At 27.8% G+C, this 17,104-nt stretch overlaps 1 protein-coding gene across 2 annotated transcripts in view; it reads right to left on the bottom strand.

The window, feature by feature from the left end:
• Window positions 1-1,962: 1,962 nt before the first annotated feature.
• Window positions 1,963-17,104, bottom strand: part of LOC132942578 (uncharacterized) — a 166,412-nt gene continuing 151,270 nt past the window's right edge. For both annotated transcript variants that reach the window (XM_061011121.1, XM_061011122.1), the window contains 2 exons: window positions 7,819-7,925; window positions 1,963-6,562 (listed from right to left, as the gene is read on the bottom strand). In XM_061011121.1, the coding sequence (XP_060867104.1) occupies window positions 6,437-6,562; window positions 7,819-7,925 (233 nt within the window). In that variant the 3' untranslated portion in view covers window positions 1,963-6,436. The remainder of the gene's footprint in view (window positions 6,563-7,818; window positions 7,926-17,104) is intronic.

Below are 17,104 nucleotides of genomic sequence, written 5' to 3'. Positions count from 1 at the left end.
TGTAATAATGGTACAAAACTACAAAAATTTGATATACGGTGCGGACCAATTTTTATGTACCTATAAAGAATTAATACATAGATATTAAAATATGTTTTTCATGCATATTATCTATAGGCTATTAGGCTATCAGATATACGTTAAAAATGGAATAATTTAAAAAAAAAGGTGAACGCGTCTTTATTATCCAATGATATTATATTAATTTAAACTTTCATAGTTGAAAATTGTTGTGCATATTATATTCTGTTAGCAGTTATACAAGATAAATGCAATATAGAGGAGTATACAAATTAAAAACTTATTTAGGTTAAATGATGTTTAATTATTTTTATCAGTGAACGTTTTAAAAACAATGGTCGTTACAAATGTAAATAAATTATAAAAATAGTTTTCGTAGATGAATACACAGCTGTTGTTTAGACATTTTTGTTTGGAAACAAAATATTGTAACATGATTAAGGGTGCCAGCAAAATATTTTAATTAAATATTTATCTTTTTGTAAAATATTATACTTCCTAAAAAGTCGACAACATCACGTAGTAATGTCTAGCACTTGATAATGATTTTTTTTTTTTTAAATATTATGTTTATATCATTATAATATGATATATTTCTAGGTAGCCTGCAGGTAGGTATCTACTCGATGTAAACGAAAATAATGACTTCGTGTTAATAACATGTGACGGATAATATTATTCTATATTGTGTAGAGTATAATATAGACGATGGCGTCTAATAAACCTGTACCTTCCTAGTACCTAACATATAATATATTGAAATACATTGCTGAATAAGAAATTTATTTCATTAAAGGAGGAATGATGTAGGTATAGGACATAGGTTCATAAAAGATGAACGGTTATACCAAGTTTACTTTTAATTGTTAATGAATTTAGTTAACAAGCGGTTGTTTAAATGTTTAGTGTTTTGAAATTCATTACAACAAGTTTGTGGTGGTCAAATTATAATTGTATACAGCGTGATAGTAGAGGCAATTTAAAATTAGTGATGGTCGACGAAGCTATAAGTAGGCACAATGCATAATATTATTAATTCATATATTATATACTTCCAACTTTTATAAACTGAAAAATGTGTTATAATAATCTAGTCAAATATAGGTTACCTAATAATATGTTATATTTATAAGTTCTAACAGTTTATTATTTTTAAAGTTTGATATTATGTTAACTATACAACCAGCAATTAATAATAAATAATAATTATATTAGTTTACGTTTAAAGTAAAACTATTAGAATTTTTATCTGAATGTAGAAAATATAAATATATGAATAGTTTATGTAGGTAATCATTAATCACATACACTGTTATTTTACTAAACATGTTAACATATGCCTAATCTTCCCACTTTCTGTCTATACTTTAAAACTTACCTAATTACAAATTTTAAGATAATTCAAAGAAAATAAAAAATTTAACTTTAAAATTGTTTACAAATACTGTCCAACTTATCTTTTGTTTTTAAAAATGTAAAACAAAAGTTATTATTTTAAGCTCTCACATACAGTTATACATTTTCATAGGTAATTCTATTACAAAAATAATAATTTTATTGAAAAATGTATTGATGACGAAACATTATAGTGAGATACTATAATATTATAGTTACCTAAGTAAGTATGTTTATGTTAATAAAATAAACGCTAGAACTATTATTTAAAATATTAAATTAATCTTTGTTCTATAAAATTCTCAATAATTGCTGTACAAATATTAAATAATGTCTAATGACTAATGATTGTTAATTAAACATATTACAATGTGATCTTATAATATAATAAATTGCATTTCACGGGGCACCACATAGGTATATTATTTAAATTAGTTGCATATTAGTTGATCATAGTTATGAATATGAGAACAAGACTACTTATATTATATTTAGTATAATATTACACACACAAATATAATGAATAAATAAATCAACAACAGGATATTATCAACAGCGTTAATTTATTTTGGGTAAATGTATAAAACTCAAATGTTATTTATTATTTTAAAATATGCATTATTTATATATATATATTTAATAATTATTTATATATACCTATATAATATATGTATACATAAATTAATAATATATTATGATAATAATATTAAACGTAAAATATAATAATATTAGCAAATCGCCAAAAATCACAATAAGAACAAGGATAAAAGAGACAGACTAAAAATACTGATTAACATTGATTTTATTATTTATCAGATAAATATTACATTATTGATTATTGATATAAACATGCAGACCAACATGGTTATTTTTCAATAATCTTTGTTATCTTTACTAATTTACAATATATTCCATTTTAGATATAAATAGTAAATACAGTGGCAAGTATTTTATATTAAGTTTAGGTACGTTAGAACGTAAAAATCAATTAGCGCGCGATGAAGACGACAAATTATTTATAAATTTTTTTAAATTTTATAGTAGCATAATTTATTTAATAAAAATGAATACTTATTAATGTTCCTGTAAAGTTTATTAGCTTATAAAGCTTATTTACATGTTACTAAGCTCATTATTTAAATAGAAAAAAACACTGTGTAACGAGCGTACTAGAAAGGCACCTAATTGTATAAATGTATTATTTATATTATGTAGTATTAAAATAATATATTATTATGTTTATTTCAATAGTAGGTATATTAGATATTATCTTGTCTTAAAAGGATTTTGGTTCAACCATTATTGGAAAAAAATATGAAGTTGGTATATTGTATTAGGTACCAATAAATGACGCCATTGAAATAAATGTAAGAAATCTGTTCATAATAAACAAGTACTGAAAAGTAAAAAACCACAGAAGCATAATATTATGTCAATCTTTGCACTTTGGCAGTATGCAATGCATACCTAACCTATGTAAAAGACGCTTCTGTTATTATATTACTATTTTTTTTTTTAGTGACGTCATTCTTTTTGGGTCGTTACTCGTTACTCATTTTAACATGTATACGGATAGATCAATTGATTGTAAAATGTATTCGGCTTGTGTCGTTCAAAGTTATTGTCTCAATTAAAACAAAAAAGACGATGATTATTGTTATATACAATAATTTGGTCCGAAACAAAAATGACAAAATAACCAAATTCCTACAGTTCCATATTAAGTACTTATATTGAATATTCACTCTATAATAATGTATCAGTTTAATCGAATCACTATAATAAAGATTATCATTTATTAGTATTAGTATAAGTTATTAATATTATTATTATTATTATTACTAGACGTATGGTAGTATAAATTAAGAAAACTTAACAATATAAACAACAATAATCAATAGCTCGAGCAGATAACAATGTTATGCTAAACAACTAATTACGTGTTAAACAAGATTGTTCGACTAGATTAATACTAAACTATATTATATTCTATATAGGCACAACCGAAATAAAACAAAGGAATAACTAAGTGGGATTTTCTTACTTCAACGTAAGAAAATATCACCACGTTTACAATTTATTTACTTATTATACAATATATAGTTCTAAGTACTAGTTTAGTTATTATAATATATTACGTACCAAATGGCAAATACGATATACGAGTACATTTCCGAAGTAAAGCATAATAATATCATATTATCAATATAATCAACAATAACAGTCATCGTGTTCAGTAAATAATATAATAATAGTTATTAAATAATAAATATTAACAAAAATTCGTGTACAAACTCAATATTATAATAATAGTAGGTAATAACATAATAATTAATTATTTTAAAACAAATGTTATTATTATTATTTTTTTTTTTTTGGAATTACGTCGAATAGAACAACGGTGGTGGTATGTGTGGGGTTTTATTACGTTTGGAATTTTTTTTTTTACATTAAAAAGAAAAACGATATGTCTTTATGGTCGATAACAATATTTCTTTGATATTATTTGTATTAAAAACATGGCCCATGAACCTTATTATTACCAGGGATTGATAATGACTACCTATTTAATAATACATATAGGTATGTTATTGTAGATAGGTCGAAGGAGGCTTCATGTAGCTGGTTAATGTCATACGAGTCGGAATGTTGAATTTTATATTACAATATGCAATATCCGTAATTGTCGGGTAATTTTTCCAATGTTAATATTAATTAAAGTATTCTACACATTCCTACGTATGCCGCAGATAATGGTTCTCTAAATTTCATTTACTTCAAATAGAGATCACCAAAATGTAGGATAGAGTAACCACGGTTTGCATGTGCGCATGTGTATAGTATTTATTCAATTTTTGATTATGATTAATTTGCACAAAATAGGAAATTATTTTAAGTGGGAAAGAAGGTAAATTGAGCTCTTTAAATGGCAATACGGTTATAATTAAATTTGATATGAACAACAACTAATAGAAAAATTACCAACTATTTGTGATGAGTGTCATAAATATGTCACTTTATGTATACAATTTATATATAATATATTATCATATAGTATTGTATTCGTAAAATTGGGTAACACTTAAATATAGTACGATTAATATCATATCAATAAATTTATGATAAAACAATACAATTTTATTTTTGTGGTAAATCAAATAAATTATACATACCTATTTGCAAAATACCTATGAATGAATAAAGGAAGTAAGTAAATGTATAAAATGATGATATATTTTTTTTTAAGTAGGTTTTTTTCATATGTTTTATAAGTTCATCTAATGCGTTTTGCAAGTTTGTCAATTGTTTCGTTTTTTTTACGAAATTTGTTGTAAACTTATTAATATAATACCTAGGCATATATAGTTGAAATGGCACATGCACAAAATATCACCGATATAAAAAGAACGGGAGAAAGAAAGAAAGAAAAAAACCAACTGGCTACAACAGCACAAAATAAAATAATGTATATCGAACGCATGTTTAACAAATCGTGGATTCAATTCGACACGGTCACTGTTGTACAAACACAGCGGACAGGGTTTTCGGTGCAAGTTTAGTGGCCTACTCCGCTGCTCCTGACGTGTGCGACACAGTAAGTTCGTAAACAAAATCGTAACCGTTGACGTGTGTCCGCCGGAAGAAACATTGTTATCGATGAGGTATGGTGCGATCGAGCCCCCCTCGTTAATATCTGGTTTGCGTCACTGACTCGAATACTATTATTGTTATGGAGCTCACTATAGGCATATTAGTAATATTGTCCGTATAACGATCACGTGCATACCACACGATTCCGGGGCACGGATCAAGCATGTAATAATATTTAAAAACGCGCTTGATTTTATTTGTTTTTCTTACAATATATATTTACAGGGGACACGCGGGGAAGCCTGTTCTAATCATCGTATTAAGCCTGTACGTTCACGTCTCCTCGCCGCCGAATTATTATCAATAACTGCGCGCAGTACAATGTCATAATCCATGCGTGATGCGTATAAAATATTCTAAACGTCCGACGGGGTACGGAAGATCACAACATAGTATTATAGTAGGTATATATTATTATTATTATTACATAATATTATGATTAAGCGTTTTTTCGTTTTCCAAAAAAAAAAAAATTGTCCTTATAATATATTATAATATATATGATTACACCACGAAACGCCTTCGAGTTTACACGGTATATATACGATTGTATATAACAGACTTAAGTTTTTTTTCTTCAAAAATTCAATTTTTTTTTTATCAATTTTAAATTTTAAATTAATTAAATATAATGTAATTACATGATTAATTAATATAATATAATATATCGCGTATAAGTAATTAGTCATCATTATAAGTAGGCATAATATTTTATATCGACTTAAACATAGCGTAAATAATATTAATATTATTCGGATATCAGCTGATGAATATATAATAGAATATAGCAGTGACGGAAAGGGAAATAATATGGAAAAACGTCGTAAGACTGGTTTTTCTCGGGGAAAATAACGAAAATGAGACATCGAACTTTCCCGTCGATAATGGTAAAATGCGATAAAAGCAAACGTGACGATACCCATAGGTATCTTCAAATTTTCGTGGAAACATAATATTATTATTTAAATAACGAAAAGTACGCAGGAAAAATGTAACTTGGCACGATTCAGATAAAAAAAAGACACATTCACTCGCACATACACGCACACTCACACACTCACACACGCACGCACGCACACACACACACACACACACACACACACACACACACACACACACACACACACACACACACAATACACACGCACACACACGCACTCACTCTCATGCACATATACAAATTATACCACTCACTTGCTCACATTTACACACGAAAATATATTAGACACTAGTACACAACGCTCCGATTTTATTTTGTTCGTCGGTCATAAATTCAAATAAATGCCGTGTGTTCGTTCATTTTTTGTATTTAATTTATATGTGTGCGTATAAAAAAAAAAAATTGTGCGTCGTCCTTCTTCGTCCCGCGTTACACGGCATCAACTTCGTGGCAAACTTCCATGTATTCCTGATGATGCATGATGTCCTTTATTAAGTCTTTCAGTATATTGTAGCGTGGAAATATCGGGTACACTTTTGAGTTGACATATTCTACCTGTAGCAAAATAAATCGGCCAAGTTAGACGCCCAAGTAACACAAAATAGCGCAATTCCGGCGAGTGGGAGTGGTGGGTGTGTGCATTCAGCGTTGATGGTTGACAAAGGCGGGCTTCGGGAAGTAATATTTAAAGGCACTACACCGTGAAATAGATGGTGCTACGCAGAGTGATACAAAACTGAAGTGACGTTTGTGTAAAATATGTAAAATTAATTAACAACTACCTGCTAGAGTTATATCGATTTTAAAATCAATTAGAAATATGTGAGAAATCAGAATGGTCCAGTTTCCCCCCACGACTGTTATCGGGGTTTTAAAAATATACCAGTTGCCCTCAACCAAATGTACCAGTTGCCCCCAACCGAATGTACCAGTTGCCCTCACATGTTAATATATACACGATTACAATATATAGCCCGTAAAATAGGGGAGGTAAATTTACAAATAATAAATAAAATTATGTATTAAAATAAAGTAAAACAGTATAAAATTATAGATAAAAATGCATATGCTCATAAAAATTACTAACAAAATAATATGAAAAAGTCAATAAAATAGTAAACATTATAATTATGTGGCATTCAATGTTATAAATTATAGAAAAAAAATTCATAATAAATAATATAATTATAATGACCGAAAATTAAGTGAAGCCATTTTCCAATTTCTCAATTTGGATCCAAATAATCCGTCTTTAATCCTAATTGTATGTGTTTCCACCAAGTCATCACTCTGAGTTGAAATCTGCGCCTCATCTCACTTTGCACCAAGTAGGCTATTATTATTATTACAATTTTAATTTTATCCATATTATTTGTATAATATATTATTATATTTATTACAAAAATCAAAATTTGATTTTATCATTTAATACTATTTTACTTTATTCTTATAAATAATTGTATTTATTATTTGTATATTTACCTCCCCTATTTTAAGGGCTAAATATTGTAATCGTGTATATATTAACATATGAGGGCAACTGGTAAATTCGGTTGGAGGCCACTGGTACATTTGGTTGAGGGCAACTGATACATTTTGCTCTTGGTAGTTTGGGCGGAATTGGTATAAAAAAGGTACTTTGGGGGGGCAACTGGTACATGCCCATCAGAATAGCCCCAAAAGTAAATTTCATAAGTTAATATCATGTTACTAAAGATACATACGCATTAAGCATACGATAGTAGACCCACAAATCATAAATGTAAACAAACTGTAAAATATATAATTATTATAAATTTTAATATTTATACCTTGAGTTCTCTTATAAGATTTCTTAGGCCTGTGTATTTCTTTAACAATCGGTAAAGGTCGTTAGTCATTTGTGTATTCTCTGCTTCAATTTGAGCCGTCGTCATGTCTGTAAATATGAATAATGAATAATTATACATTTCATTAAACTAATTTGTAAAGTTGCTTTAGAGTGGTAGATAACATTTACTATTTACTATTAATAATAATTAGGGTACAAAATATAGATTTAGTTTAATATAATATTATAGTATTGTGCATTAAGTTCTTATAGCTACTATTGGATAGTGAATATTTAAATCAATTGCTAATAAAAGTAAAATTCAAAAGTATTTTGATCATAATTCATAGTTAAAAATATTTTTAATTAAAAATAAAATATAAAAATAAAATTTATATTAAAACTATTCATTATTTTATTATACTATCAACAATAATTATTTTTACCTTGAACAATTTATATGTTCAATTGTGATTGTGTATACATTTATATAGAACTTCTATATAAATCATGATTTGAGATAGAACCATAAGTCTTATACTAGACTCTAGTAACTAGAGTAAGGACTATGGAGAGAACCTATTTAAAGTGAATTATTTTACACAGAATATTTTTTATTTTATATATATTATTTTATATTTAATATTTTTACAACTCAATCACAATATGTTCAAATAATTAAGGTTCATCGATTGGGGTGTCGGGTGTACTATATATAGTTAATTTTGGTTAAATTTACAATATAATATTGCTTATAAGATTGACACAATATATTTATGTAATAATATCCCTTAATGATAATTATGCAAATTATAACACATACAATATTATTGTCAATCATAGATTTTAATGTACAACGCTCAAACCATTTTGATATAACATTTTTCCATTCTTCAACAACAATAATTTACAAAACTAAATAGCACATTTTCTCTCTAAATACATCTTAACTAATAGAAATTTCTATTATAATAGTACCTATATAAAGTGAATTGAACGTAAATTTTAATTATATATGATTCATACAAATATAGAATATCTTAAAACTGGCAATCTCAAAGAATAAAACGGTTAGAAATATAATTTAAGGCTTCAAAAATCAAAATATTTTTCCTGTAAAATAATAAGTTAATAAGTGATTTTATGAAAAGTCACACATTGAATATTTTCATTTTTATCCACGATCAAGCGAATCGTAACCTGAAACTTACGTGTCAAATGCTCGTTAAAATATTTTGTAAATGTATGGATTGTTATTTTAGCAGCACCCCGATTGTCATAATATTATACCCAAAGCCCAAAGTGGTTTTATGTTAATCGAATGGACAACAAAATATATACCAATTGAATTTGCTCACTATTGTCCTCCATTTGAAAATGGATTGTTATGTGAAACTCAATTACAATCCCGGATACAATAATATGACATTTCAAGTATTGTTACATTGTGGCGCGTGCATTATTAGTGTGATTTTTTGCATGATAATAATTTATTGTGTTTTAAAATATATTGGAGAGTAGTCTATTGTGTCATTTCGTGTCGTTTGAATTTACTACACCCAAAATATACGAAATTATAAATATTTGAATTTGAGGTGAATATTATGATTGCAGTACACACTTTTTGATAGGGTCATTCACTTGGAAGTATTTCGGATTTTTATTTAGTGGCTGTCGTCTAAAATACCAGGGGACAAACAGACAACGCAATAGATAACAATGCGTAAAACAGCCCAAGGAGCATGCTCTCAGAGGAGCTGAAACTTTTATTTTCAGTTCTGACGGTTGTAACTTGTAAAGAGTGCATAAAAAATCCTAAAGAAAAATGACCTATATGTGTATTTATTTCGCTTTTACATGATATACGAGTACAATATTTTTAGCGTTTGAAATCTAGAGAGTTCATTTTAGGTGTAGGTATTATTACTAGTATAATAATAACAATATAAAATATAATTAACTATCATTAATTATTATTTATTTATTTATGTTGTTAAACGTATTTTTAAAATTCATTTATCGAGCTATAATCAGTTATAACGAAAATAAAATATCAATGTAACAAACTATTAAAGTATGTTAATTACGCTGGCATATTATCAACACTAGTTATAGAAGCTGCTATTTATCTGAAGTCAGAGCGTTTCCCTTTTATGAATCTATTGCTATCAGTCAATAAAGTTTAGTTTTAAGAATAAAGTTTTTTAAAAATTTATTATTTATGCAATTTGTTCGATAAAAAAAATTAAAAAAATAAGTTTGATATAAAAATACATGAGCACACATGAATGAAAAGGCCTGTAGTGAAGGGACTTTATCAGGAATTAGCTTAAACCTGAATCCCAAAAAAATAATACGTTTATTTTGGGGTTAGGTGGATTTTAATCTGTTTTAGTTTTTTTTAACTTTGTACGACTCTATGACCCTTTACTTGGGCTTAACTACCTACGAGACTATGAAACGAATGCATGTAACGAATAAAGATATTCTAAAAGTGGCATCAATGATATAAATTGGCATCTGGAGGGAGGTCGTAACTTTTAGGTTAATTATCAAAATACAATTCTTTAAGCTAAAAAAAAATATTCTATTTCTATAGCACTAATCTTTGGAGGGCAGAGGCTCATTTTGATGAATATATAAAGTGGTACCATGTTTCTTATGCATTATCATTTATTCATTTATAATAAAGACGTGCAGCTCCAATAATGCATAACATAGCTATATATTTCGTTATTCTTTAGTTAGTATGATTCAAAATATATTTATTTAAAAATATAACTAATAACGTTATAGAATAATTTTGTAAAAGCTCAAAACGGAAAAAAATAGTTTATACAAATTGAAAGTTTTAATGGTTTTCTTAACGCAAACGATTTTACAACTAAATCCTATAATATTTAAATTGAGTTTCGATAATTCAGGAAGTGTAAATATTTTTATGATTACCTCAAGCGTTGTGGATGCAATTTAAATTAACCTTACGGATTACACGAGTTCACGACCTTTAAGGAGGTGGAAATTTAGAACCACTGTACGGCAACAGACCGATTTCCAGAAGTCCGGATACTACGACTGTCATCATTGTGATCGTAGCGCACTCAGCAATCAGTACCTACGCACAAACACACTGTCCACAATATTGTACAGACATCACGTTTTCGATTTAATTAGTTCAATGGCAAACTATTAGAGGTAAGTATGTAAGATTATTGCATTACCTACTATGCTCACTGTAATTACACAGTAAACTTTGAAATTTAAATTGCTCACAAACGATATAATTTAATTGTTGACGGGATAATTAACGTTAGCTATAAAACTTATTAGTTATTATTGTATCTCATAATAATATCGTAATAGTTTTAGGAAAATAAGACAATATTTTTATTACATAAAAAAAAAAAAATGTTTTTATTCTTACAATGTATAACTATTTTTGTTGACAAAACAATCACGTTTGTTATTCTGCAGGTAGGTATTTGTTTTTGTTTTAATTAAATCCAATCCAGTGTCAAGACAAGTGCCAATACGTATTATATATATATATATATATATATTAGTATTGTTATTATTCAGCGTGTCAGTCGGGAATGGCAAATTCGGTTGTAGATTACTAGATTACAAATTACAATAATAAACCTACGACATTAAAACCTTATCTAACAGTTTCTTTTCATTTGCTTCTAAAGGCAATGAGCTTTATCATAAAACTAAAATATAGTTATACACGCGTTTCCAGAGAATTGCCTAACCTGGCAATATATATAATAATATATTATGACGTATCGGCCGGCAAGGACATTAACTGTAATCACTGTACTCTGGACGAATGGCAAATGCGCTGCACCAATGCCTAGTTCTGTCCAATTTCAGAAACTTCTAAAAGGAAATTTATACAATTTAAATAGAAACCGAAACATTTTATACGGGACATCATATTATTATACCTCTACAAGTCTGCATGTATGCTGTATAGCTGATTTATAAACTGAAATTTCTCAGTAACATCACAAACATTTAAAAAAAAGAAGCATTTCGACACTAATCCAAGAACACTGTACTCATAATAATATAAACATAATATTTATTATTAAAATATTTTGCCACACGCAGAGTTATGATGGTGCAGCTGCAATATTGTATTATCTTTTTGATGATTACATTTAATATCGTATGTCGGTAAAACAGGGCCGGAGAAACTTTTGAACCGCGAGGGAGGATTTGGACGTCGAAAATTGACCGTAACGAGAGCCGCTCGCTCGCGCGGTACATAATGTTATATACCCGGTATCGACCGCGCGCGTGTATTATATACTTAAGCTCCACCGATGTATAATATTGTTATATTATTATTAGTTTCGTTGTTTTGCTGCAGTTACCGGCGGCGGAATCTTCTAGTTGAACAACCTCTAAACGAGATTTTCGGAAGGATTATTATAGAGATAGAACCGCTCTTGCGCTTGTCCACCACCGCCGCCGCTTGTCGGCGACACCGCTATTGTGTTCTCCGTATGTGTAGCCTTTATGTATAGTTTGATATATAGCTGTATGATAATACATGTGTGAATATAATAATATATATTATATAATACAGGGCGATTCTTTTATCACAAACACAGTCATTTTCTCGGTAAATTTATGCGTTTTAGAAAACATTATTTTTCTTCATAATTTAAAAATTATTACAACAAAGTTTTTGAAAAAAAAAAAGTTTACTATTTTTATCGAACACTATTCTTTAAGAAAAATTACTGTTTTGAATGATAACAAATATTTTTAAAATTTATAATTTTATATTTAAAATCACAATATCTTCATTCTTAATTATTATTGAATATCGTATTACACAATTACAGTATAAGCGTTTTAATTTCGTGTGAGCGAACGAGTGTAGTGTTAAAATTTTATTGGTGAAATACTCCGTTCATCTATAATTTTAAGCATTTAAAATCTTAGTTAAATATTTTAGTATAACTTATTAACCGCAAGTTTAGAATGTGATTCGTATACAAATCTAAATTCTCAAAATAATATTCTGCTTCTGAATTTGAAATTAAAAACGTAAATGGGTAAAAAGTTTCTAATTTAAAATAGTAAAATGGTTGAAAATTATAATGATAAAGAATAGTATAGGGATGTATAAAAGTTTTATATGTATATTTTTTTTTATTTTAACTGCCAATGGCATCTTTATTTAAACGACCAAAGGTTTTTATAAACACAATACATTGTGGGTAAGTACAAAATGATAAAAGTTTTATATAATTTTAATTTTATTTTATTATAAAAAAAATGTGTTTTAATGACTTTAAATTTTGTAAAAATATTATTTTAAAAACACATACATATTTATCAAGAAAATTGCTGTTTTGCTACAAAATAATTACATTATTTTTAAAACTTTTTTTTAGAGTTTCTCAGTAACAACTTACTATTATAGCTCTATCAAATTATTTTTATACATAAATTATTAAGTTATAACATGATAGGTACATATTTTATAATATTACACGACGGTATAATTTACATTTACACTTTTCACGCCTTACCTACTTTTAATAATGCACCTATACTGACACAATTATATTTACGAATCGTGTATATTATTATAATACAGCGCCGTATTATGTAATTCAATAATTTCTTTTATACAATGTTTTCCCGTATATGTTTTACACTGTGCACTATATTATAATATAATATACTGTTGGACGTTGATGAAAATTGATAAACGTCGAACGCCTGCAAACGTCACAATGTATCGAAATTGTCTCGTCAGTCACTATGATAAAATAGCCGGAGGATTGGAGTTCTATCTATTCGAAAGAATACCAAGAGATATATAATTCAATAATATGATTTCATTCCGTGCGTGGATCGATTCTTAAGGCCATAGGTACACATCGTTTTAGGCGTACTCGTTATAGTATTTCGAACATTGGTAAACGCGAACACTATAATTATTATTTATTACTATTTACTGTACGCGTCATGCGATACTGCGATATATTATATTTAATACTAAATATTAATTTCAAATAAAAATTATTATTTTCATTATTATCATCATCATTAAACTTGTAATATATTAAGAGGATGCTACCCGTGCATTTGTTGTCTCCGTCTTACACACGTACGACATAGAAAATTTTCGTTCACTAGTTTCGATACTGTGCTGTTACTTTTGATATTAGAGTGATTTGACCTATTATCAATTTTTTATATAATAACATTATCTGTGCTTGAGCCTTGGCTTTTATTTGCTATTTTAATTTTCAAGCGAGATATGAGCATTTTTAATTTTTGATATTTCTCATACCCATATCTTGCTTGAAAATAGAAATTTTTAAAAATCGCTAACGCTTAAACACAGATAATGTTCTTACCTAAAAGTTTTATACTAGGTCAATTCGCTCTAGTATCTAAACTAATAGCACACTATTGAAACTAGTGAACGACAATTTGCTATGTCGTGCGTGTGTAAGACGGAGACAACAAATGTATGGGTAGCGTCCTCTTAAGTAAAGTTTCAAAAAGTTTAAACATTGATAAAGGTTTTTTCAGAATATTATTTTGCTCATATAAAACGGATTTGACTATTTGAGTACCTATGAACAATAATCAATATGCCATTGCTCGTATTTTAAATAATGAAAATAATCATAATATTTCGTATAGTTAATTAATTAATTGAATACACACTCGAAGGGTAAATAGAAATCATAACACGTGTATGATTGGAAACTTTTGTTTACAAACATTAGGTAGGTACCTATATTATTACATAACACTAACACATGTCCATATTGTACTTAACTCTTCTTATTTAATTAAATATAAAACTGACTAGGGAATAGACATTAAACATTACAAGTTTAAAAACTCCTGGATAGTCAATTGTATTACTTAAGTATTAGGTATCTACTATATAGGTACATATATACAAATTATTCATACATTAGTTTATGCACCCTCCTGGACTTAAATGATGGATTTCCATGCTTTAATGGATGTTTATGGATGTTTAATGGATTTTCTTGTAATAGTAACTTTATAAAAAATCATTCGAAGGTTTTGCTTTGAACTTTTTCCAACTTATTTATAAAGGCAACTTGAAACGGGTTCCAGATGACTGATCCAATGATATAAAATTCAAACATACATTTCACTGAGGCTATAATATACCATTAAGCATTGAGGATAATTGGATTCGGATCAGTTTCTTTTATATATTTGATGAACCATGAATTTATTATAAATTTAGTTTGTGTGTTATGACTTATGAGAAACTAAAATTATAAGTATACTAGTATTACCAAATAAATAAGCCAATAATCTACACTATTAATGTATGGTCAATATGACTTAAAAGTATTTTGTACGACTGTACTACTATTACAATATATTACATACTCAAGCACCACACTTAGTTGTATCTTAAATGTTAATTTTGCAACTGGAAAATAATCGTTCTTCATGGTGACAACATTAATTAATAATTATAGAACATTTTGGTTTCTTTATATCTTAACTATTTGATATCAAATGATGACTTAGATAACGCAGTTATTGTAACAACGATCTAAGATTGTATATTATAATACAAAAAAACAAAACTTATCTAAATCACAAAAATATCAGTATATGGAGCCCCCCCCCACACTTTTATTAGACACGTTTAATAGCTGAGAAATATAGTGCTATTATATGTATATCGCAACAAACAAGGTATCCAAATGAGAAACATACATTCAACAAATTAACAACCAACTCAAAATATAACTCTTTAAATATGAATCAAGACAATTCCAAACAAATATGACATCGATATGCCCTAACAATGGCTCCATATGGAGAGCAACCAAACATATCACTCAAAGAAAAGGAATCACACAACCAATTCTTTAGAAATATTTAATGAAGAAAAATCTGTCATTTTGACAATCACCTTGTGGATATCTTTAGGTCTCATAACGACATTAATCCAAATCCCGAATAATAAGAAATGATACGCAACTTTCTAAACAGCCCCTCCCAATGTCACAACCAATAAAACTGATTACGCATGCAAAAATTAAAAACCAAATAAATAAACTGCAAACAAATAAATCCCTTGGATATGTTTAAATAACTAACAATATTTTGAAACATCTATCTTACAAATCCATTCTCTTTTAACTTTAGTTAAATGCTAAGTCTAAAATTATCATACATTGTTGTAATCATACATTAATCCAATATGGAAGATTTCACTACCATAAAAGTGACCCATACCAAGCGTACCACAGAGTATGGCACGATGACCTATTATATAAATTAAAATCCTTTCTACCCGCCCCTTATATTTAAATCATACCTAGAAGATAGATTTTTTGCCAAAATACGAGGAAAATCAATCTCAACGTATCACAATAATAAGGTGGGAGTTTCCCTGCAAGGAAACGATATTTCATCACGCCTCTATTTTGTTCTGGAGCCCACCTAAATCAAGGCAAAAGAGTTTGTTGTTTATAATTAATCATATCGAATGCTATCTGTAATCTATACATAAATACACTACGTTTAGCTTAATATCAACTTGACTGTTAATCAATTAGGTATTAACTGTCTGTCAATTTACATCGGAAAAAAACTATGAATACAACACGAGCCAAAATATTATATTATTGGTATTAAATCTGGGTCAGGATTTGAATCTAGCAATGATTGATAAGATGAACAGTGATTTTTTAATTTAAAATGTTACTAACATATATATTGTGATTTTGACGTATCGATAAATCAGTAATATACAGAAACAAACACCTGAAAAGGCTCAGTTTTGAGTATAAGACATTTGCTTGATTGCTTATTTTTATTAAGAGGAAAAAATATATTACGCATTTTTGACCTGAGATCCAAAAGTTCTAGTCGCAGTAGATTTAATAGCACTATATATAACATATAACCTTTTCGGGCCTTACAGTTGCAGGTGGAACTGCCGGGCAACGTAACGGTTCGTTAAAGCTAAACTGTAAAATCTTTTACTAATATAAGATATTATAGAGTACACTCATAAAGATCTAGTAAAAGTATTACAAATAAAATGTTTTTTCAGATGTTCAATCTAATTACCTTAGTTCGAAAAGAACCTTTTATGGTATTATTATTCGAAATATTCATTTATCGTTTGTACCTATACATTACATTCTATATTTCGTATAACCATTCATGAAATATGTTTTAAACCACTGATTTAATCTGGTGTTTGATATTCTTACTTTTTTTTATTACATTTGTAAAAT

The sequence above is a fragment of the Metopolophium dirhodum genome, chromosome 4 (assembly GCF_019925205.1).
Source record: "Metopolophium dirhodum isolate CAU chromosome 4, ASM1992520v1, whole genome shotgun sequence".
In the NCBI taxonomy this organism is placed as follows: Eukaryota; Metazoa; Arthropoda; class Insecta; order Hemiptera; family Aphididae; genus Metopolophium; species Metopolophium dirhodum.
Note: the sequence above shows the minus strand (reverse complement) of the source record. Positions and strands in the feature narration are given on the sequence as shown.